Source organism: Cavia porcellus, unplaced genomic scaffold (assembly GCF_034190915.1).
Source record: "Cavia porcellus strain 051 isolate PalLab524CR breed Dunkin Hartley unplaced genomic scaffold, mCavPor4.1 scaffold_2, whole genome shotgun sequence".
Taxonomy (NCBI): Eukaryota; Metazoa; Chordata; class Mammalia; order Rodentia; family Caviidae; genus Cavia; species Cavia porcellus.
The window spans coordinates 97591810-97617471 of NW_026947485.1; the positions used below are offsets into that span (position 1 = coordinate 97591810).

A 25662-nucleotide genomic window follows, 5' to 3' on the forward strand; every position below is an offset into this window, starting at 1 on the left:
CTTGCCCAGCAGACAGTGTCTATTCAGGGCGAGGGGCAACAATGACATGGGGAGAGGCTTCGTTAGACATGAAGTTGAAGAATACACCGGTGTGTTTTGAGATAGGGATCCTCCTGGCTAACATGATGCCTGCCCAAATTCTGTGCTGCTCAAGGTTTCAGGACCAGAAACCAGGGTTACCTCAACAGAAGTCTCAGGCCATGGACTCCAGAACAACGTCAAGTGGGGATCCTCTTGCCTACTGCTCATGCCCTGCCCCAGTAACATGTTCACTGGTTTGGACCAAGTTCCTAAGAGTGCAGTAGGCAAACTCTCCTGTCTTTCATCCAGCAACTGGAGCAGCAGACGTTATGCCACAAGCTAAAGGACCACGTCCTGGGAGTGGGTGGACACTTGGGCCACATTCCTCCCTTTCATCTATGCTCCCCATCTCTGCCTAATAGTCTTTCTCCAGCCTTCTGGTCCTCAGCTCCTGCATCCTGCACCCCTCTGATGCTACACATGCTCAGCACACAGCCAGAGATGAAATCCCATACCTTCTTGGGGCTGGCACTATGGTTCTTGCACAAGTCATTCCAACCAGTTCTATACTTCTATGTACTTTGCAGTACCCTGGCACAACAACAATATCGATTTGATATTGAGGATTAAATGGGCTGATCTGTGTATACAGCATTTAGAGCAATGTCTGGCACATAGTGCTACAAAAAAGTATTTGCAGTTTCATTGGTATCACTGAGGTCTTTCTCCAGGACCTCTTAGAAAAGTCCCCAGGACCTCAGTTTAGCAGACATTTCATCCCAGTGAATGGCTGCACGGATCTATTCTCCAAGTCAGGAATGAAATTGATGCAAACCCCCAGCCCCAGCAGCTTGCACTCACTGGGAGCTTCATTTAAGTTTATGCAACTTTGCAAAACTCCCTTTGGAAAATTCTGACTTCCTGCACCTCTGGTCTTTCTACTTCTCAGCTACCATACCCCTGAAGTCTGAACAGAGCTGTCCTTGTGAGACTGCCCTAAGGGGCCAATAAAGGAATCACAAGAACCAGAGGCAGCGTGAGAAACTCAAAGTTTAAGTTAAAGAGCACAATAAAAGATAGGCAACAGTAAGCAGGGCTAGGTCAAAGAGATGTTGGGAAGGGAATGAAAGGGACGTACAAACAATTAAGATATGTCATGTACATGTACTGACGACCTGTAATGAATGTATAGGTTAGGTACTGTAAATGTGTACTAATAAAAAAGAAACAAATAAAAAAGACATGCATGACCACTCACTATCAGTTTTACCTCTTTGCTCTAAATGTTCTCCCTGCCACTAGCTTCAAAACAGGACCTGTGCCAACAGCAACAATGGAAGTGGTTCTTGGTTACACTAAGAACTTTTCAATCACATTCCTAGGTCCCCAAAGACACTGCAGCCATAAACAACCTCAAAGCTTGAAGCCAGCTGCTGCAGGTTGCTCAGACAAGGGCGGCCTCACCCAGGGCAGGCCTCTGTTCACTGAGTTTGAGGTGGTGAACAGGATAGAGTCATGACTGTATGAGGCTTTTCAACGTGGGAGCCAACCATTCACCCTTGTTTTCACAAAGCTGCTGCAAAACCACCTCGCAAAGCCAAGTTCTGTTACCATAAATTAATCTTCTCTTGCAACTTGCAAACTAGTTGTCCATCTTCAAGGCCAGCATATATCTGTCCAGCAGAGAGATTTCTGGGTCTCTAGCCAGGGCCAACTTTCATCATGCCTTACATGACAAGAATCCTAGGACTGCCCTTGCTGTTTGCCTTTGGGTTTTGTTCACCATAGTGAGAGGAAGAGCCCCACCAAAATTCTTCGAGGGCCAGGAGACTATGGAGGCAGTGAGTCAAAGTAGAGGAAATGAACAGTCCTTGCTCTGGCCCATGCTTTCTCAAGCATGGCAGTGATCCAAGGGCAGCCTGGAAAAGACTGTACAGGCAGTCCAACAAATGCTTTCAAAGCAAGGCAACTGTAGGAATGCATTCTTACATTAACAACAACAAAAAATCATGCTTTGTGCACTAAGATAGGTTGAATATACAGTTGATTCAGGCATGCGGGAGCCTGTTATCCAAATGTACAAGAACTACACACTCCTTTTAGACAGCCCCACTCCACCAGTGGTCTTATCTGTCACTTGGGGAACATAGGAAAGGCCTAAGGAGGAGCCAGGCTTGGACAGGGGAGGGCCTACAACAATCAGGTAGGAGCACAGATAACATTTCTGCCCATCTTTTGGATAACACTGTTGTCCATTTTTGGTGAGCAATTGCCAAGGAAATCCAATTAACTTTCCCAACAGGGTAACTGAAGCACTAGGTTGTCTAGATTAGGGGTTCACAGTGAACGCTCAGGCACAACAGGCCAGCAAGTCTCTGCAATAATGCTCCAGTCCTGCTACCATTCGGCCCTGCTGGTACATATGAAAGTAGCTACATACAGATGATGTACATCAATAGGCACAGCAAATAGGCAGCAAAGGAACCTGGCTGTGGATCACAGCCTGCCAATCCCTGAGCTAGATGTTTTCAAATGAAAGCTGTCACCACTCCTAGAAGATAGGGACATACTTTCAGCGCACCACAGAGGCCTAGTGTCCACTCATGGAGCTCTGGTGAGAATATTAGAGGGCAATGTGTCACATCCCTCATAAAGCACCTTAGACACCAGGTTTTGTGCCCTATGAGTGCTCCCCAAGTCCTGCTCTGTAACTACGGTAGCCCTGTAGCTCCTCCTGCAAAGACACAAGGGGATAAAGGTCAGAGAGGCCCAGGAGAAAAGGGGCTAATGGCCACTCTCTATGCAACCTCAAACTCCACAGGCAGAAGTCAAGACCTCCAGGAAGGAACTGGCACAAATTCCAAAACCTGGAATAAAGACCGTATCCCCATGTTTCTTCCTCTAGCTGGTGATCTCTGGAACAATCTCACAGCCAACATCCTACACTGGGGGCTCTCTCTGGGCCTCAAGGCTGTCAAAACTGCGAAGGTTCAAGGAGGGGACAGAAGCTTTTCATTTTTTTTCTATCCCACTCACTACCTCAGTTCCCCAACTCTTTAGGTGGCTTGCTGGGATTCATCAAGACCACTTTCTAGTGCCCCACTTAAGAGTTACCATGTCAAACTCAAGTCTCTGATTTCAGTAATAATTCAATTTTAGCTGACTTCATTCAGAGCAGTGACAACTGCCACCTCAGACTGTCTAGACAGACCCAACAGCTGGTGCAGCAGAGGCCAAACCAGGATCCTGGGTGATGTCCTGCGAGTTCCCAGCTTCCATTCCAGCACTGGGCATCTATTTTTGAGCCTGGGTGCTTGGCTGTCTTTACAGCAGAGAGCCCATGCGTCCATCACAGTGAAGGCCCAGCCTATCTCCAGCTCTGCAACTCTATCCCTTATTGGCCTGAACCCCATGTAGATACCTGAGATGGGACATGCCCAGTATCCTAAGCCCTGGCTAGGCCCTGTTATGCGGAAGGCAACAAGCATAAGTCTTGGAGCTATTGTTGTCCTTGTGACCTTGACTGCTGCTTTGAATTTCCATCTTTTTCAGCACACAGACTGACTTTCATGTTTGTTACACAGCTCAGAGGCTTTTCCCTAGCCACTGCCAGGCCACCACACCTCCAATACCCATTGGCAAGCCCTGACCATGTTCAAAACTAAGCCTATTCCCACTCATCATTATCTTTTGGAGCATCCAGCAAGTGTGGCCCCAAAGATCATAAGTTGTCCTGGGCATGCTCTTTATCTGTCTTCTTTCTCCCACCAAAGTCCTAGGGCAGCCTGGCATAACCAATGGATGCTACCAAACAGAAGGATACTATGATTACTGATTCCTAGGAGACAAAGTCAAGGAACAACCAGGCAAGCTCATCTCTACCCATAAGATGTGGGGGGCCATGGGACACATGCACAAAGTGATCCATGATCCTAGCACATAACAAGGATCATCAGCGTTGTCATTTGCATGCTGACCAAAGATTCAAGGGTAGGCCTGGCCAAACAAGGGCAGGGCTCCAGCAAAACCTTCTTGACATGAACCACACTGTCATTCCTGCAGAGAAGGAACCATGCAGTGGGAGGCTAACTAGGCAGGTGAACCAAACCCTTTGCCCAAAGTCAGCCCTGGAGTGGTTCAGGTAAAGCTCTGGCTCAGGGACAAAAGAACTCCTCTTGTCCCCAGCTTCAAGAAGAAGCTTTGAGTGGGCTGCCTAGGACCAAAAAAAATCTACAAATGGCCTCCCACAGAGGTTTATTTCTATATTCCAGCACTTTTCAAGAGCCAAGGAGTCTATGCAACACCTGGTGATCTTGTTAAAACACAGAATCTGGGCCAAGGATTTAGCTCAGTGGTATAAGCTCTTGCCTAGCAAGCACAAGGTTGTGAGTTCAATCCCTGGTGCCACCAAAAAAAAAAAAAAAAAAAAAAGCCAAGCAAAAATAAACCAAAACACAGAATCTGACCTGACAAATCTAGGGCCAGGGGAAAATTCTGAATTTCCATCAACACCTAGGCAATATCTGGCGCCAGTCAGGGGACTGTAAAACAGTGAGCGAGGAGCTTTCCTTGGTAATTTTAAGGCCCTTCATAAGGGTTTATTATGCACCTCAATTTATCCCAGACCTCTCTCTGAGGAGACCTACCATCAGCCCACATCCCCTTACTTCTTCCCTCAGGACTCCACGTTCCATATTACCTGCTCCAAGTCTGCTGGGGATATAAGGACCTTGAGTTCATCTCCTTCTACCAATCTAGAGCTCTGGGTCAAGTTTCCAAGATCCCTTGGACAAAGCATTTGACTCTATGTCTCAGCTTCTCTACCAGCGAATAGCCCATATGCACAAAGTGAGGCCAAAGTGAGCTGAAACAGTGTCAGTACTAAACAGAGGCCATGTGGTTTCTACTCACTGCATGAATTTCTAGGTCCACACGACACCGGGCAGAGAGAAGCTCAAGATGCAGCAACATACTGAGCAGGTGATTGGCTTTACTTTAATCAACTTGAACACGTCAGGGTTGGGCTCCCAGGGCAGCTAATGCTGGCCCTACCTGCCACTATGTCGTGGGAGTCTCACAAGGGAAGAACCTGGCTGTGCCTAAGACCAGGTGGACTGGGCTCTCTCTTGATGGCCCCCAGCCACCCAAGGAAACAAGGTAGCCCTGGATTCTGGAACAAGTTCATTAAGCATGTGCTGTGTGAGGCCCTACTAAGTTCTTTCAAGTGTTAATCCAGTAATCACTTCTTCCCATTTTTCAGATTAAGAAAAGGCACCCAGAAGTTAAGGCGCCTCATCTTCTCATCACTTGAGATCACAGGCACCCACAACTACCTTCCCTTTCAGCTCAACTAAGGGGCACTGCCTCTGGCTTTTCTGGTCCCTGACTGGAAAGGCTGCCATTTCTGACTCAGCCTACCTGCCCAAGGACAAACACAGCAAGGCTTCTTCTTGCTGGTGAGGGAGACAAAGAGCCCACCCGCATAACCTCACAGAGGTCAATATCAGCCAGTGGCCCCATCTGTCTGAACCAGGCCCTGGGCTCTCAGGCTTATAGGACAGGCTATGATTTCCTGGGGGCTCCTGGTCTAAGAGTTCACAGCCTCCAGGCCTCTGCATGGCTTCCACACCCCATTTTCCCACTGTGAGACACCAAACACACGGCCACAGTTTTCTCTCCCTCCATTCAATTTACTAACAAAAGCTGGTCTGGGCTGACCACAAAACCCTCCTGCACAGATATTAAGTGCAAAGTGAATGTCACGCTTTTATTATCTTATTTTGCCCTAGCAATGGCCATTATGCCTCCTGTTTACAGGTAAGATGACCAAGGCTTAGAGAGCAAAGCTCAGAGCACTAGTCACACAACCAGTGGCACAGTCCTCTCCACATGTCTAAGTGACGGCATTGGTGCTCTTACCTCCATGGGGGCCTTGCTAACTGTCCTCTTTATTGCTATATCCCTGGAGCCTGCAGTGGCCTGACACATAACAGATGCCTGATAATAATGACAGCTAAACAAAGGGATGAATCTAGGAGTGAGTCCAGGTCTTCAAGGATACAATTACCTTCTCTAGGTTATCTTGGCTTATATCTGGCTTCATAGACACAGGTGCCTCCATACAGCCCTCTGTATACTGCAAGTGCCTTGCAGATAGGGATGGGCCCTTACATGTGCTGGTGTCCCCAGAGGCCCTGACCCAGGCACTTTACACAGTGCCCAATCAGTATATGCTGATTTAAACCGGCTTACAGGGCTATTATGAGGTGGAATCTGAGTGCCCCGAATGTTCCCATGGTAGATAGGGCCATGTCCCTGAAGCTCCCAGGCCAAAGAAGCTAAAAGCCAGACATTCTTGCAAATCCAGGGAGGGGCAAACTGGAGCCACAGATGCAATTTTCCAGAAAAGTCTGGTTAAGAGGCCACCAACCATCAAAAATAGAATAGCTCTGGAATCTTCTGCTTGGTTAGTGACCACCTCTGCCAAATTCCAGCCCTTGAACTTGCCTACACCTGCCTCTGCACCCTTGTAAACTTGCATCAGTGTTGAGTGTTCCCCCTCTGAAAGCTCCCTGCAGACAGAAGCAGGACCTGGTCCACTGTGTGGAGCCTGACTTGGGTCATCTGATTTGGGCATGTGTGAGGAGGAATCACACCCTGATCATCAAAAGCAGTATCACAAGCATGGGGAAATGGCCTAGAGCTTGTCACTGCAAAGCCATCTTCTCAGGATCCCATGAGTACACCATTAGAAGCCCCAGGCTTCCTTCCTATCCCACCTCATCTACTGCCATCTCCTATCTCCCTAGCTCCACATTGGCCACATACCCACAGGAATCCCAGACCTTAAAGAGTGAGATGATACAGGTCCAGTGAGGGCAATGACTTGTTCAGGGCCACCGCCTAGTAAGTGGCTCATCTGCACTCTGCCAGGCCCATCTGACTCCGAGTTCTGGAAAAACTCAGCAGCTCCAGCCTCCTGCTTTCTGTTGTCCTAGGACTAGACAGATGTAAGTATTGGGTTTTCCGAGTGAATCAAGTAGCAATCCGGGGTCCCTGCTGAGTGATAACTCGCCTCACAACCCTTCAGATGAGATCTCCCGTTTTGCCGAACAAGTAATACTGCAGCAACCCAATATGCTATAATACTCTCCCTGAACACTACTGCCCTGCCTTTTTGTTAGGATGTTTCTGAGCAGCTGTCAGACTTCACCCAATGAGGGGTCTGCTGTTCCTGGCTCCCTTTCCTGCATATCTATCCCCAATTTTATTTACCATCAAATCTCAAAAACCTCTACTACTGTCCAGGACTGCTGAGATGGGAAATGAGATGGGAATTCTTCAGTGGATTAGCCTGCTTATGGCTGGGTTCCAACCATCAATGCTAACTCAGGGCATATGTGGGTGTCAACAGTGGATACAGTTAGAACTCTCTGAGGGACCTGAATGCCCAAGGGGATGAGATACTGAGACAGAAATATAAACATAAAATGAAAGGAGGCCCTAGTAGCCCCTCTCTTTGCTGAGATATCACATGAAAAAAAAAAAGGCAAACAAAAAAATGGGGGGCTGTGTTGCCCCAAGTGTAAGTAAACAGGGCCTGGTATGACACAGCCATTTGTACTGCAAATGCTCATCACTCTTGCCGGCCTGGAGTCAGTTCAGTAAGGTCTAATAGGCACCTTTTGTTTGGGACACAGAAAGTCATCCTCTTCTCCCAGCACTCTGGCACACTAGCCACTTCAAAGGTACCTCTCTGGGAAGGGTGAGGTACATCAGAGCTGCTTCCAGAATGGCAGCCGAGCAGTCAGAGAAGGGAGGCTGGGCAAAGTGCCTGGTGGGCCTGGACCCTGTCTCACCACTCAGGACAGGCATTTGGGAGGGGAGATAGCTATGGCCAAAGGCTCAGAGATCTTCCAGCAAAGTCACAAGATAATAGGTCACAAAGGTTCTGCTTTGGGTTTTAAAATTATTCTTAATTGTAGACAGGCCAACCCAAGGGACAAACCTGAAGTTTCTGCATGCCTCCACTCAGCATGGTAGGGTGTCACATGGTTGGACTGTTCTCTCTTATGTGTGGCCGTGTACCTGGACCTGGCGGGACTCGTTGCAGGCCAAGCTGAAGTGCTCTCACAGAAGCCAAAGAGCGAAATCTGGAGGCCTCCTATGCCCCATGCCTGGCTTACCAATACATAAACTTCTAGGTCTCTCAAGTGCAGTCTTCTCTGGGGGTAGGAGGGGCTAAGTGGGCCAGCAGAATTTAAAGTTTATCAGTTTATAAGCCCAGCCACACTTTTTGAGAACATTCTGAGTACCGGGCCCTTGGCCAAAGATGTGACTGACTCCACTGTACATCAGGAAACTCAAAGCTGAGAGAGGGACCGACCGTCTTGCCTGGACCCACGGTTCACAAATGATGAACGAACAAAAGCAGCCCATGGAAGTGGCACACAGGCCGTGAGGGCCCAAAGAATAAGCAGAACAGTATTCTGCTCTGCCATTCTGCTCTCCACACATAAGCAAACATACAGCTCTGATGTTCCATTTTTGCACTGGAAAGTAGAAACAGAAAAGCTTCTCCAAGGGTCAATGAAGAGAATTCCATGTCCAAGGGACATATTCCAAAATGCTAATCCAGAAGTTGGCATACAGGGGCTGGGGGTTTAGCTCAGCAGCATAAGCACCTGCCTTGCAAGCAGGCGGTCGTGAGTTCGATCCCCGGTACCGATAAAAATGAAAAAGACAAAAAAAAAAACAAAACAAAACAGAAGTTGGCATACAGGTTCTGGAGTCACAGCCAGGCTCTGTGTGTGTGTGTGTGTGTGTGTGTGTGTGTGTGTGTGTGTGTGTGTGTGTGTGTGCAGATGTGGGAAGGGATGACTCAGGGCACCCCTAGGGCCACTGACCAGCAGTGGGGTACAGGAGGCGGCACCCTCCACCACAAGAGGCACTGCAAGGCGGCACCTGACTCACTTCCTCTGCCTTTTCACTGCACTGGGGTCCTGCCTAAAAGCCTCCTTGGGTGTGGTTTCACTCCCACATGCCTTCTTGCTCTGACCTCTTGGCCCTTTGGTTTTTCCATAGCAAGGAGGTCAGGCAGTTGATTCAGGGCGTTCCACTGGAGCCTGGCTTCAAAGCCCTGATGACGTTCAAATCCTGGGCTCAGAACAAAAGCCCTGCTGACCTCTGAGTGCCCCTTTTCCTCAGCCCAGGAACCCTAATTTCACAGGCCTAGCTGTGTCCTGCACTGGTGATGCCTATTTCCTCTCCCAAATGGCAGCTTGGTTTTCTTCCCTGGGTGCTCCCCTCACTGTCTGAGCATAGCTGAACACAGCTATCACCTGGGTCTGTGTGCAAATTTCACCTCCTTCAATGAGGTATCCTGTTCCTCCAGTCTACAGCTGTCCACTTCTACCTCTCCTTCTGGCTGGTGATCCCAATTCTGCCAGCCTGTTTGAGTTTCTTCATGGCACATATCACCATCCAAAGTGACCTTGTTTGTGCAGGAACATCCCTGGGGCCTAGCCACATAGAGGTGCTGGTATACTCAGGTAAGAATCTGCCAAGGGAAGAGAAAATGGCAAGCACTGAGAGAACTGGAGAGCAGCCTCCAGTCATGTTTGAGATGCCACAGTACACTCAAACTCTACAGAAGAATGCCAAGCAGAGCTGAGACTGACAAGGAGGAAGAGAGGAGCAGGACCTCTCGTCTGCACCCTGTGCTGTCACTGTCATCTGGAAACATAGCATGACTCAGCAGGGCAGTGCACTCTGTCCACTCTCAGCAGCTGCTTCTGGTTCGGTGTTTCTCCAGCACATTCAGACCAGCCTCACTACCATCTTCTACACGGTCCAGCCAAGGGACCTGTGGACTACAGGCTGCCAAGCATCTGGAAGTATGACCTCTACCCTGTGGCCCCCAGTTCCAGGAGGAGCTTCCTGCAGTAGCTTCACTGTGCTTCCTTGGCCTCCTCTCTCAGCTTTTGAGTTCTTAAGCAACTGAAGTTAACCACTATTCTGTGAATTCCTAATGGGTAGTTTCTGACTGGCCTTGGTAATCCAGGGGCCTGCTGTATTCCCCACACACAGAGCTCTGGCGAAGGGACAGCTGTACCACCTCCCCATCTTCCCCCTGGGAGCATACAATGGCTCAATAGGAGCAAATGCAAGATATAGCCTTCTACTTTACAGGAAGGGGCCAGTGCCTGATGACCTTTACCAACACTAACGAGAGCTCATTGCTACTGCTCACAAAGTAAGTTTTTGTGGCTGCATTGCATTCTGAAACCATTTGTTTTGTTTTCCAAAAGATTCAAAAAAGAAGAAAAAGTCACCCTTCTACTTGCCAAAAAGTAATTATCCACATGTCATATTCTACGTAACTTTCAAAGGAGGCATTGTTAATCCTTTGGCCATAAATAGGCAATGAACACCCACTCTGAGTCTAGCCAGCCCAGGCCCCCACCAGCACAGGGCCTGCGGCAAAAAGTTTGCTCTTCCATGTGGCATCTACTTGCTCCATTTCTCCACTGTAGCTTGAAGTTGCAAAAAAAGGCAGAACTCCAGGACAGCTGAAACCACAGAGATGTTGCTGAAAAATGGGCTCCTATCAATACGGAGATGCTGTTGGCATAGTGTTTGGGATGACAGAGGAACATGGTACAAAAGACAAAACAGGCAGGGCTTTATGCTATGGTGGACCCACGGTGGCCAGGAGGCTGTGTGATCTTAGGAACAAGCACAGACAGGCGTCGCGTGTGCTGGGGTCACCAGTCACACATCCATTCTGGGAACACCTCTGTGTTTTTATGCTCTGGCTCTCAATGGGGCTCTGGTGGGCTCTGCAGGCCCCATGTTTGCCAAAGTGTTAGAGATCCTTTGGTAGGGGACAGGGTATTATCTTGATAGCCCCAATGAGGGAGCAAGAACAAGACAGGAAAAGCCAAATCCTTCTGGGGTCTGCCAAGTGACCCCCACCTCTGCATCCTTTGAGGCCCAATTTAGGATTATGCAGCTTTATTAGGAGATTTAAAAAGGCCATCGTGTTTTCCAGAGCTGCTGCCCCAGCTGTTGTTGACTGACCAGATGTGGCACAGCTGAGACAAGATCTAGCATGACAAATATTCAAACCATGACAGAATCTTCCTGTGACCCTAAGCAGCCCAGCTCCAACTGGACAAGGGCAGAAAAGCCCCCTGAAGACCAACTGAGCCTCTATAGAGGGGAAGGAGCAACCCATGCTGGCAAACCACTGGGGCACAAGGATTGGAAGTTCCATGGATGCTTGAAGAAACAAAGTGACTCATGGTGAGCCACTAGACTTCATTTCTACTGAAAAAAGATTAAGAAGAAATACAGTCATAGGAGGGCTGTTGACCAGATAACAAAATCAGCAAATGCTAAACAGAGTAGCTTAAAAGAAGTTACCATTTTGGGAAGGTAGGGTGATTGATTCTTGGTCCACTGAGATCTACCCCCAGAATATTTCCTGAGGCATTAATACAAGTTACCATATCCACTGCCCCCAGCTTGGTCTAGCTCACCATCAAGTTTGCCAAAAGTCTCTTGGCCTTGCTGCCTCCCCAAAATCCCTCAGTCCAGGCTGCTCATCTAGGCCTGAAGGAGCTATGTAGGGCATGCTGCTGCTCCGTTACTACAAACCTTCAAACCTATAAACCGCACCTAGAACAAAAGTTAATGTCTTCTGAGGCCCTACCAACAAAGCCCACTGTGCCTCTCATACCCTCTGCTTTGGTCACACAGGGCTCCCTCAAGCTGCTTCCTGGTGCTGATCTCTGCACGTGTGCACCTTCTGCCTGGGACACTGTCCTCTGCCATGGTGGACTCCAGCACATTCTTCAGACTCAGCCAGAAGTGGCATTCTCCTAGAGACTGCCCCACACACCAGGCTATAGCTGCTGTTTCTGCCCCTGGCTTATTTCTCTTGTAACACTGATTCCAACAGGCTCTGAGAACACTCTGGAAGCCTCAGTTCTTTCAAACACCATACATATAGCATCCAGACACAGTATGGGTTCCTGGTCATCCACTCTGCAACTAAACACAAGACTTGGGACATTAAACAGGTATATGGAACTGATCTTTTTTTTATTTTGTCTTTTTCATTTTTATCGGTACCAGGGATCGAACTCACGACCGCCTGCTTGCAAGGCAGGTGCTTATGCCGCTGAGCTAAATCCTCAGCCCCTGTGGAACTGATCTTTAACAACCTGACCCTTGGAAATGTCCAGTACTGTACATAAGAAGAGTTTTTCCTCACATTTCTGAAGCAGTCTTGTACCAAACGCAGCATAACTCATCCCAAGGGTTCTCTGTGCCTTGTGGGTACAGAAGCCTAGGTGGATGCTCATCTTAGAACTTAAGAAGCTGGAAGGCTGGCTCTTGAGCCCCTTCTCCAGCTCAGGACTTTCCCAACCCAGGCTCCTAAGGAGCCTCGACTTGCAATGGCATCTGCACCTGAACGAGCTAGTGCCTGGGCCTTTGCAGAGTTCATGTCTGCTATGAAGCAGATTCAGACTCTCAGGGGCAAAGGCCAGGAATATGCAGTGTCCTGGCTTCCCAGGTAGCTCTGACATTCATGGCCGTATTTGGGCAGGTATGATTATGGTCAGAAATCCCAGGCTCAGAAAAGCAGGGCAACCAGTTTACTGTAACAGTACAGCTGCATGGCACAGCCAGTTCTCAAATTCCAGTCTTCTGACTGCAAATAAGCTCTGTGCCACTGACAGGTCACACTAAGCCTCCCTTATTGTATGCCAAGCAAAATCCTCAGAGTTAGAGACCAGGCTCAGACCCCAGCACTACAACTCAGTAATCCAACAAGGTCTTTGGGCAAACTGCAGGGGCCTCTGGGCTTGAGCCCCTCCCCTGGGAACAAGAACAGGCACAGACTCTCAGAGCTTCAGAGAGGGGCATCACTCACACCTAAGGAAAAGCAGTTCCTACATTTGACAAACTTCTCCCTTACTTCTAAAATCCAGTCCCAGTATGACACTCTTAGTATGTGTCCTGAATACACAGGGTCCTGAGTGCTGAGTGTATCATACAAACAACCTCACTTAACACAATGAGAGAAGGCACTGCCACCCTACCTCCTGGAAGGGAGAAACTGAAGCAAAGAAGTTAAGTTGTTCACATTAGAAGTGAGCTGGGTTCCAGCATCGGGGCCTACTCCCCTAGGTATCCTCTGCCCCCTTGTTCCTCAGATCATGTTCTCTGTTTCTTCTTCAGCAACCTGGGGATGACATGAGGGTTTCTCTCAACCTCCAATGTGTGCGGTCAGAGTTGAGCTGGTCAGAGGCGAGGGCCCACAGGCTTTCAGCACACTTATCACCTAAAGGAGGACTGAAGATGGCCTCAGAGCAGCTGGTGCTTGGGCTGGACAGATTCCATTCTCTTTCCTGTCTAGGCTGTGGCCTCCCAAAGTCATGGCCTCCTAGAGTCTCCTAGTATACCTCCAGAGCTTCAGGGTCTCTCATTCAGACATCTGTATTGGGAAGAAGGGGCAACCATCCAAAAAACCCAGAAGCCCCCCAGTGTCATCACCTCATCACCTCAAACACCTTTCTTCTGCTCAGAATGGCTTTCAACTACCAGGTATAGTGATGCACACCTATAATCCCAGCTTGTTGGGAGGCTGAGGCAGAAGGATCACAAAAGTTTGAGGCTAGGGTGGCAATGAGGCCATGGGTTCAATTCCCAATACTAAAGAAAACAGAATTTAAAAACAGAATTTCCATGCTCTCAGTTGAGGCATGGAAAATCACCAAGTAACATAAAAACTGCCTCTCTGCCACATTTCCAGTTAACTCTTAGTTTTTTCTTCCCCTAGAGATCAAAGCTATTGTGTCAACACTGGGCCCGGATCCGAGTTACCTTAACCAGATTGCTTATGCAACCTATGAATGGCAACTGGGGACAGCTAACAGCAATCCAGATAGCTAAGGAGAGGTTTCCTTGGTGCTACAGTACCGCCAACAGAAAGAAACGAAATACCATGTGTCAAGCTCTCCAATCTCAGCGTATTCCATGGCCAGCAGGAGCCTGTCAACAGTGGCAAGCTCAGGGGCCTGGCCAGAATGGCTGTGCCTGGGGAACCGCAGCAGGAGCTGGTGGAGCAAGGCCTCAGTTTTTGGTTAGTCAAAGCCGCAATTTTCAAACGTCAGCCACGTACTGGATTCATGCTGTACAACTCTTCCCCATCCCCTCCAAAAGAAATTGTTATTCTCATTTTACAAATGTGAACCTGAAGGCTCAAGGGCACATGGCTCAAAAGCAGTAAAATGGGGACAGAGCCCCCAAACCACTTGACCCCAATGCTCCTATTTCATATGACCACTCACTATGTCCCATGAGTGTAAGTCATGAAGAAAGCCCAACTGGGCTGGCTCTCAGCCATGCTCAGGCACAATAGGAGAAACAATGAACCTGGGATCAGAAGGCTCCAGTTCCTGCCTTCTGGGGCTCTCTGACAAACCATGTAGCTCTGAGCAAATCGTCAACTCTCTGCACACTATAAGCCTCACCCTGGGGTAATGAGATGAACCAGAGAAGAGACGGCAGGTCATGCTCCAACACCAATCAATCAGCAAAGACTGCCTCGATGGCATCCTCTTGAGTTCACTTTTGAAAAGACTGCCATGATGGACTAACAGTGCCTATCAAGACTACATGCAACATGCCCCGCTCAGCATCCACAAACTCGGAAAGTCCAAGACCTACAGGTACTCTTCCTTCATTTAAGTCTGTCCTTGCTGCTTCCAAGTCTGAAGCAACTACTCTTATATGCCTACAAAGGCTTTTTCCTTTACTTTTAGTTAGCATTTCTTTTATTCCAATTGGAATTCTCAGGCTTTCCAAGCCCACCTCTCTCAGCAGATCTTAAGCCTATGTGCATTTCATGTTGTTTGTTGTGTGATCCAAATCTGAATTCTATTTGCAATCAACACAGTTCCCATCACAGCAGAAAGGGGGCTAAGGGTGCAAGGCAGCAGGCAATCTAAATAGATGAAGTGTCTAGCAAATGGCAGGGAAGAAGGTCACAAAGACTCAAGTCAACCAGGCCAAAACCCAGGCACTTGACCAAGGAAAAGTACAGCTTGCCTGCAACTTCCAGGGCTACCTACCTGGATACGGTCACGCAGCTTGTGGCACAGAGAGCCAACCTAGATGGTGACTAGGAAGGCCACTGACCCTTAAGGTAAACCCTACAGAGGAGATGGCAGAAAGCTAGCCAGAAGGTGCTTTAGCCACAGATGATTCCACCCAGCAAAGAGTCATGAGTTCTTGCTAAGCACATGTCACAGGCCTCTGCTGAGTGCTGTGTAACACTCAGCCTGGCGGCCCTAGTCAACTCAGTCTCTTGCTGTCATCAGTAGGACCCCAGCTCTCAGTGACTTTCTAAACATGTGCTGCCATGCTGGTTTTCACCTTGTGCTCCTAGCCCAAATTGCCTGAACTAGCTTTCATGGACTCCGCAAACATCTGGTAATTTAACAGTTGCTGCCTGTTCTGAGGCCTCCTCAGAGAGGTTGGGGGGAGGGGGTGCAAAAAGGATCTAAATGTGTGTGCAGCTGCAATCAATCAAATCTCTGTTTTGATGCCCTGACCCCTCCCTATGAATGTCTTGCTTCTGTTTGAAGCACTGTTGAAAAATACAATTTGTTTCTCTTTCAAGATGACCAGCTTAGAGTTAAAAATAAAACAACAACTAGGATGCCCAGGGGCATGGCATTCAACCAGTATTCTTACTAATTGTTGCTTTTTCTATAATCTTTACTCACACACCCAACTCACATATGACCACAGATAGCTCAAGTTTTGCCAGGAGACAACCAATCTAGTTACACCAGATCTCAGATAAACAGTTACTGGCAATGCCAGCAAAAGTACTGCTGATAGACAACTCCTGTGCTCAGACTAGGCCTTGCCCTCAATGGCACACACTTGTGCAAATGGGAGGCTATGGCTTCACATAAAACCTTAGGCAGCAGAAACCTCAGAAGACCACAGGATATGAAAAGCAGCACAGAGAGGACAGCAGGATCACACCCAGGCAGGATCCCAAGCACGCTGAGCTCTGGGCTGCCTTTAAGCACCTCACTCTATGGAGTCAAGCTGAACAGTTCTGCACTTGGGTCACTCTCCCCTTTAGGGCTCTCCTCACTACAGTCAAAGTCTCTCACTCAGGATCTTGCAGCCTTGTCTGGTGCCCCTGCCTACAATCTTGGCATTGGGATTTAAGAAGACATGCGCTAAAAGCAATCTGTACCCGCACCCAGCTCCTATGTCTCAACCTCACACAAGAGACAAGGGCCATTAGGGATATGGCTAGAAAAGGTGGACTGTTTGTGAGCTCCTACAGTATTTCCACCCTAGTTTCAAGGGCAAAAGATATGAGACAAGAATGTTCACATACAGCCAACTTCCTTTTGTGGAAGGTGAATCTGATTCTGTCACCATTTCATAACTCTTAGCTCTCAGCCCGCAGATCGTAGCAGGCTCCTTCCTATTCACAAAAGAAAAAGAATGAGGTGAAAAGGTGTCAAACAACAAGCAGCAAATGGTAAGAACAGAAAGAGAAGCCAGGAAAAGGACAAAAGAAAACACAGTGTTCCTATAATAGACTGAGTGGCCCCTGAACATGCACCTCTACCTCAGTTCTGAGTTGTCTATGCCCACCAGCAAGCCCTGTGACTATGATGATGGTAGAAAGTATCTGTTAGCATCACCTTGTGTAAGACAGTGTATTGGGTGATGTGTGTATACATGTGTATGTACCCACACACGATTATCCAGATACACAAATACACATGTGCACATACACCCACACAAAGCTGAACACAGTATAACCATACCCATTATTTCTTATTTCTTCCACATTCCTGTGTTGGTGCTGATAATGTCTGCTGCACACAAATGTTAAGCAACGTGCTGAGTGTTCCAACCACCTGCCCCTCTTCTGAAGGTTTCCTGGTGTGTCATTGTCACCTCCTAAATACAGATCCAAAAGTACACATCACATCCAGAAGGGCCCTGGTGGATCTAGTGACCACCAGAACCAATTTTCTCAGGAGGGAGTGGAATGGACAAGCCTTGAAGTCATGCCTGCTTCTATCACGAAGTGAAGGCCCAAGTTACTTAATCCTACTAAAACGAGCTGTGATACAGACAGAGGTGGGGTCAGGATCTCAGAGCTCTCTGCCCTCCCCTATGCAAAAGAGCTTCAAAGAATGCTCAAGTGGCGCAGTTGTATAAACCAAGATCGAAGGCCCATGAAAAGAGTATGGGCTGGCGCCAACCCTGGGTCAAGCCTTCCATAGATATGCAAAGACACCTACAAGCCTCTCTCCCATAAAAAGGAGGATGCTGCACACTTCCTGGTAGACAGGAATAGTACACAGTACATGAAGGATAGTGTTTGTTTTATGGTTATGTCTGGATGTCCCCCAAAGTCTAATACAGTCATGGGAACAGGCTTCTAGAATTTGTGATTGTTTCATGGCTCACTGCTGAGATTATGGGTATGAATGATACACCCACCCTAGTCTACATATAACATAAGGGACAGAAAGAATTTGTCTCCATGCTCTTCCACTTTTGCTGCTTTCTACCAGCATTAACTGCTGCCCCTCTGCCATGAGCCACCCTGCCTTGGACCCAGCTGAGATGGACTAAAACCTCCATAAACTGTGAGCTAAATAAACCTTTCCTTCCTTAATTTTGGATGTCAGGCATTTTGTCTCAGCAATGAAAGAAAACTGACTAAGACAACATTTGTAGATAAAAGGCCTAACCCCAGCCATCCCCTGGCAATGTACACCAGTAACATGCCTATTTGTTTGGTACCCTGGCCCAAAGTTCTACATTAGGGTCCTGGCTGAGTAAGGACTGCCCTAGGCCTGGTTTCTAGGCCACCTAGAAAGCAAAGCCCACATCGTAAAGCCTTAGATCACCCAGTGGGAAGCTGAAGCAGGTAGAGAAACAGACCCCCATAGAGAGGGCAGGATGTGCAGTGGGAGATGACATAGGGTGCATGGCTCCATCAGGGCTTTGGTTGCAGGCATTGGTTATACACACTTTCCTTCCTAACCCCCCACCACCACCACCACCACCACTTCCCTGTGCTCCATCCTAGCACAGAACTAGCTGCTCAACAGGCGACTAAAGACAGACAGGCTGAACTAAGGCAACTTCCTCTGGTTCCAGCACACTATCCCAGATCTTGGAGGCCTGCCTGGAGCTGAAGAAGCAGCCTACACATCTGGGCATGGCCCCATCAAATAATATATTTTTAAAGTTTCTACCCAAGTAAGGATGGAACATGTCTCTAGTGATGCCAGTGGTGTTAGTCCAACCTGTGGCTAGTAAAATATAATAACGTTTGTAAGCTGTTTTTATTACCACTCTAGCTTATTAGCTAATAAAATAAGCTTAGCATCAAAAATTTAACTTACGTTATGTATCTTATCCAAAACTCAGAGCTCTAAATTTCCTTTAGGTGTCACCCAAAACTCATTTTCCCAGCCTTTTTACTTATTTGAAGTCTCTGCAAAAGGAAACTTTCCCTTGATGTTCAATGTATATGCCCAACTATTGTCCAGCAAGTCAAGTCAGAAATGTCAGCTACACCAGAAGGAGAAAGGGTCTCATCTGGTGGAAAGATGGAAGACTGAGAAACTAGACGAGAAGTAGGGCCTATGAGCATGGGAAAACACAAGCATATCACCAACTCACCCCCTGGCTGCCCCAATTCAGGCCTTGGGTCTTGAGCAAAAGAAGCCCAAAAGTCTGAAGTCTGAGGCCACAAATGCACCTGACTTGACATACCAGAACTGCTTCTTTTGTGGGGTCCTCTAGGCTAGAAGGAAAATTAAAGGGGAGAGAAGAAAACCTGAAGAACAAACACTGTCCTCACCTGAAAGACAGTGGACACCACAAGCATGCCTACGCTGGATCTGGTCCTGGTGTGTAAGAGCATGGCTAACCCCACAGAAACCATCCTCATCAGCAGGGTCTCCATCTCTGCACAGTGAGAGGTGACTCGTGTTTCCCTTCATAGGTCTGGAAAATTAATGACAGTCAAACTCAGGACACTGTGCAACATGGCTATCTAGATGGACACAGAACCAACAGTTCTCCCTTCCATATCCACAAAGTCAGTGGCAAGGGAAACAAACATGTACTCTGCTCTTACCACCATGCTCATACCCTGTGGCCTCCATGGAATGAAACAAATGCAGCCATCTCCCAAGCCCAGAGGCTACCCTAGAACCAAGCTGAAAGTCACCTCAATCAGATTGATACTGGCATAAGGCAGAGCCCCAAGACAAAGAGGATGAAGTTCAAGGGACAGAGGTTTGTGGCCAGAGGTAGTCTAACTACAGAATGGCAATAACAGTTACAGAAGTGACAAAGAGGATGCTGATCACATTCCCTGGCAATCTAGCATTTTCAACAGCATAATCAAAGGAATATGTCCACACCCCCACTGCCTTCCTCTCTAAATCCATGAGGGTGACCCTGATCTTAGGATCAGCATAATCTGAGAGGCAATGAATGTGCATGTGTGTCACACAGCAGCCTCACGGGTGGGTCCTGGAGTAAGGGCTCCAGGGAAGGGCTGGAAGAGGATTACAGTGTTTGGTCACACTGGGCCACCTGTGATGCCTATGACGCCTGCCTTTCACCATCTGTCTGTTCTTGTACCACTAACAGAGAGCATCACAGGGAAAGAGCATGTCTCATTTTAAACAGAGAGAAAGACACTTTTAAAAAAACAACTTGAAATAATCTTTCTTTGTACAGAATTTTTAAAATAAGCTCTGTAAACTAGCACTGTACACTTGGCCAGGACAGACCAGGACCAGCAGAGGCTTCTATGCGCATAAAAAACTTCTAAAGCCCCTTCTGCACCACTACGGCACTTACCTGTGCCATCTTGGCAAGGTCTAGGGAAGGCCTCTGCTCCTGCACATCTTCGGGACGCCGCCGTTTCACACCAACCTTCTTGTCATTAAGGACACATGGCTGGGAACGACTGCGGGAGAGCCCGCTGGAACGTCTCACCAGCTCTGGCGTTGAGGCAGGTGTGCTGTTGGCTGAGGGTACACAGTATTCCGTGAAGGAAAACTGCTCATGTGAGCAGGAGAGGGACCGCTGCAGGTCTAGACGGCCCCCACCCACAGGGTGTGGGTCAGGGCTCCAAGGGTCGCCTGCCTGTCCACAGGGGGGTGAGCCCAAGGCTCCTTGGCTGCTGGGCTGTGCCCCAAAGCGGTGGTGCAGTCCCGCCTGGTGGCAGGGTGAGGAGAGCCCATTGGCCCGGGCAGGGAGGCTAAAGCTGGAGCTCCTCTGCATGGTGCTGGCACCGTTGGAGTAGCGCTGGACACTGCCACCACTGTAGCACCGTCTCTTCTCCACAGGAGTCCAGACTTTGGACCCCAAGGGGCGCCATGACGTCCGGCAGCTGGACATCTCATCAGAGAAGGACAGTGACCGGCACTGGCGCTTGCTTGGGGGTGCTGAGGGGTTCCCATTGTGGTCACTGATGCTGAGATCTTTGATCAGGCTGGTCACTGCACAGGTGGTCACCGCCTCTCGGTGCCACAATGAGCTGTCCTGACACTTTTCAGGGGGGCATTCCCAGATGCTGGCACTCGGTTGGTCAATCTGAAGAGGGCATTTCCTATCCAGGTCTCGCCATCTGTCATTTTCTGATGCATAAATGACAAAGAGAAAACAGGTTTTGAGAGGCCTTAACACCAATCCTCTATCTCTATGTTTTCCATATAGCATGTTAGAGGCAGAAAAGCCCTTAAAACTCATCCAGTTCAGCCTCATTTTATAAATAAGAAACTGAGGCTCAGAGAGAAGAAACAAGTCCCAATGTGTTGAGTTGGAAGTAGAGGGAGACATGGGATTCACATAAATCTTTGGGTTTCTGATACAGTTTTTCTTTCCAGCATTACCATATTGCCTCCCAGGCAAATGCAAGGCAATGTCTTCTACACAGAATTCTTTCTCATCTTACAAATGGGAAACTAACCTGCCCTGCTACTGTGGTGGCAGAGTCAGGGCAGTGTATTAGTTAAGTCCCTGCTGGGTTCCTAATTGTACTTAGGGTGAAATTGGATTCCCTGGCAGAAGACCACAACCAAGTAGAACCTTCTGATACTTCAGATGGCCAAGGTCAAAATGGGGCTGGGGTACTATATCAGTTAGTTTACCCAAATTCCACCTTTAAGCCCTGGGTTCGGTCCTTAGCACCAAAAAATAATTATTTTTTTTAAAAAATCATTTGTTGAAAATAGAAAATGAATCTTTTTTGGATTTATGTGCCCTCTACCAAAACGTTCAACATCCACAACAGTGGCCAATTATAGCCCTTTCTGTGCATTCACCTGACTTCTTGCTGAAACTGGGGATATTTAAAGTAATTAAAATCCATAAGAGCAAGTCTTGGGCTGCATAGACTTAAGGGTACAATTTGAACTTACACATTCATGTCTAGACTCGAATGTATACATAAATAAACTACCCCTATAAACTGCATTTGAATTTGCGCTTGAACTTTTATTTTAGTGAAATATTCAAGAACTATTTGTTGTTTTTCAATACAGAATCAGGCTTAATGCGGGGAATTCAAGGAGATGCAAAGATAAATTTGACATGGTTGTTGTATTCAAGTTTACAACAGCAAAGTTAGGAAACATGCTACGCTGTCAAGAATCAACCTTCTATCTTCCAAGCCTGCATATATTTATAAAATGTGCAAAAGTAAATGGCTTGAGTCATTTACTCAGGCAGGCAGCAGAAGGGAAACACGAAATAAAAGTTCACAGGGTATTTAAATGAACTCCAATCCTCCGAGCAATGTGGCTCAGTCACTAAGGCTCCACCCTGTGCCATGCAATCCACACAGTATTTTGCATGCAGGACCACCAAGGTCCAGAGGGCAAGACCAAGGCTTGGTGGAGGTTGAGTAACTGGCCCAGGGTCACAGAGAGCTTCCATGATGCAAAACCAGTTTGTTCTGACCCTAGGACCATACTCTCTTCATCATACTAGAGTGCTGGGAAGAACCGTAAGTGAGCCTGACACTAGCTCTGTCCCAAGAAGCTTATAGGTCAGCTGAGATTCAGAAAACTGTGATTTACCCACATGAAAGCCAGGCTCTATGCAGCAAGAACCACAAACTTAGCTCCTTTATTCTGGTTCTACTCCTAATTCACAAAGGACATCAAGAGACAAGATACTTCTCCACTTGAGCCGGGTGTGGTGGCACATTTCTGTAATCCCAGCACTTGCGAGGCTGAGGCAAGTGGATTGTGGCAAGTTCAAGACCAGCCTAGGCTACAAAGTGAGCTCAAGGCCAGCCTGAACTGCATAGCAAGACCCTGTCTCAAAAAGACCAAAAAAAAAAAGATACTTCTTGACTGAATCTAGACACCTATCTTTCACACATACCAAACTAAAATCACAATGTATCAAGATCTGAATATTAAAACACAAACACCAACCTGCTGAAAAATAAAATAGGTAAAACTCTTGAAGTCATCTCTATAAGCAAGGAACAGAATCCCAGTTTTACAAGATCCTTGGTTCTAGTAACAAGAATCAACAAACAGGATCATCAAAGTAAAAGTAAAAGTAAAAAGCTTCTGCACAACAAAGGAAACAATCAACAGGGTGAAGAGAACCTACAGAATGGGAAAAAATTTTGCCAGCTACTTCCAGACAGACATTCTAGACTCATATCTAGAATGTAGAAACAACTCAAAAGAATTATCGCCCCCAAAAAATAAAAAACCCAATAAAAAGATGCATACATGAAATGAATAGTTACTTCTCAGAGGAAGCACAAATGGCAAATAAATACATAAAGAAATGCTCATCACTGACCATTAGAAAATAGGGATTTCACTGTCTGATTTATTTTACTTAAGATTATAGTCTTAAGGTGCATCCATTTGCCTCCAAATGATTCAAATTTATACTTCTTCATGGCAGAGAAGTGCTCCATTGTGTGTAAATATATTTATCTATTCTATTCATCTATCGAAGGGCATATGGGCTGTTTCCAAGGTTTAGCTATGATAAATTGTACAGTAGCACAATTCATAGTAGTTAAGTCTTGGAAGTAACCTACATGTCCATCAACAGATGAAAGGGTAAGTGTAATGTGGTATTTATACACAATGGGGCACTATTCTGCCATACAGGATAACGAGTCATCTGTAGGAAAACAGATACACCTTGAAACCATAAGGTGTACAATTTTAAGTATCACATTTTCTCTTATATGAAAAACCCAAAATATAAATAAAGAGCAAAATAAAAGATGGGTAATATACAGTTGGCAGAGAGATCTTTCTCTTGGGGAAGGAGAGTAAGAGATGGGAGGAAGGGAAGGGATTGAAGAGGAAGGGGATGAAGAAAGAATGAGGATGTGTTCTGTCCATGTACCAACTTCCCACAAGGAATATAATCATTATGGACTGCAAACCTGCACCAATAAAAATTTTTAAAAGAGACAAGATAATTTTCAAAGGAAGCTGACTTTTGACACCCTGAAAGAAGCACCACAATCAGCAGCCACTCTGCTGGTTTAAGCTGGATAAATGATGCAGCAAAAGGGGAGGTGAGAGGAAAAGCCGAGCCAGAGTTGTCCGTGATGTCCCTTCCACTTGAGCAGCCTGCCACAGTCAGGAGACATAAATCCTGAAACACCAGGATGGTAGGCGAGGGACATAAAGAGAAACCACACAGAGGCTACACCCACCAAGAGTCTCCTAAGCTGGGAATGCGGGAAAGAGACTTTCTGTAAGCCAATGTGGACTAGCTGCAAATAAAGCAGCACTAGTGACACATCCAGTTCACCTCATTTGGAATCTTCCCAGGGCCTGGCCATGGCTCCAGCCAAGGCAAGTCCACACACATGTTCCTTCAGTGGGATTAGATAAAATTACTTTCAAATACCAAAAACTATCTTTTTGCAAGTTACTTTCATATTGGTCAAAGAGATCTTCACTACCATAGAAAGCATTCCCTTCAAGTATGCATCACTCTTTTAAAGCAGTTTCAATTTCATACTAGTCATCAGGTCAATGTTTAGTGAACTAAAATAATGTAAAATTAGAAGAAATAAAAACTAAAACTGATTGAGTCATGACCATCTTTGTTATGAAAAAAAGAAGAAAGTTATCCTCAGAAAAAAGTAGAGATTTATGGATGATAACATCCACTAAAATAACAATAAAGTGGTAAATGCATTTAAATGTCCCACGGTAGGGAGCTGGATAAACAAAGTATCAGGGAATAACATGGAGCATAAAGCAGCTCATCTCAATGACCATGTAATGATGTGGGAAATGCTAATGATGTGATGCTAACATAAAAAGGCAGGATATAAACCATACGATTTGTATTTAGTAAAACACACACTGTGTTACATGTGAATATAAAAAGGAAATAAACAAAAGTAGTAATAACTGATTAGCAGGCAGCTGCTGAATATGTATGTTCTTGTTTTTATCTCTCTACAGATTATAAATTTTCTATGAGAACAAAGGGATTAGCAAATACATGAAGGCTGTGCCCACTTAAGCCCAATGGTCCTGTCTGACTTAATTCAGGAAGTCAGCCAGGGTCAGGGCCTAACCCTCACCTTCCTTTGGACTTTCAGGAAGTTGCTGGCCATTAACTTCCCTTTTGGGTCAAGGCACTGAAGCAACCCTAGGGGCTAGGAGTGTGCAGACTGAGGAAGGAACCCCGCCACAGTGCAGTGTACACCAAGATGCTAGTGTGAGCTGGGGTTTAGCTGCCTGGGGCACACAACCATTAAGAAAGCCTCAAGAAAACCATTAAATTTGAACAAGTTGGTCCTGTACTCAGAGGATGCCACATTCTGTTCCATTTTTATTTCACTGGTCTGGTATTTTCTCCAACTCTAGGAAATGAGAAGAAAGGGGGCTGGGGAGCCAGATAAACATGAGCGTGACCCTCATCTAGCAGCATCGTTCTATTCCCTTGGCCATCCTATGATCTTGCTGCTAGAAAGGATCTCTCAGGGCCCCCTGTTCCAGTCACATTTCCTCACTGCCTCTAGAGAACTATCTGAAGCCCACTCACTGAGGTCCAGCCCCTTAGCAGTTACTCATTGCTTTTCTTTTTAGACAAGGTCTTGCTATGTGGTCCAGGCTGGCCTTCAACTCACTATGGAGAAGCCCATGCTGGTTTCAAACTCATGACAGTCTCCTGCTTCAGCCTCCAGAGCGCTGGGATTATAGACAAGCACCAGCACGCCCAGCTTAATTATTCTCTGCCTCTTGAAAAGGATGCAGATGTTTTGGGCTGGCTTCTGAGGCAGTCCATCCATGGTTTCCCTAGCAGAACCTACACTTCAGATACCAAACTTCCTATGATAATGCAGGTCAGACAAGAATCATGAAGAGTCAAAACTCCTCTTAAAAATTCCTGATCAGCCTATACATTACAGCCCTCCTGGTTTTACAGAGACAATCCTGAAAATATCTTATGAATCAGCAATTCCTTATGAAACTACTCTTTAATCATGAAACTACAGGAATGAACATTGGTAAAATCTAAATCCAGAGGGCTGGA

General features: G+C 46.9%; 1 protein-coding gene across 3 annotated transcripts in view; it reads right to left on the minus strand.

Annotated features, from left to right (window-relative positions):
* Fam53b (family with sequence similarity 53 member B) overlaps positions 1-25662 on the minus strand; it is a 118631-nt gene that overhangs the window by 36803 nt on the left and 56166 nt on the right. For all 3 annotated transcript variants that reach the window (XM_063244896.1, XM_023561572.2, XM_063244895.1), the window contains exon 3: positions 19972-20753. In XM_063244896.1, coding sequence (XP_063100966.1) covers positions 19972-20753 — 782 coding nt within the window. The remainder of the gene's footprint in view (positions 1-19971; positions 20754-25662) is intronic.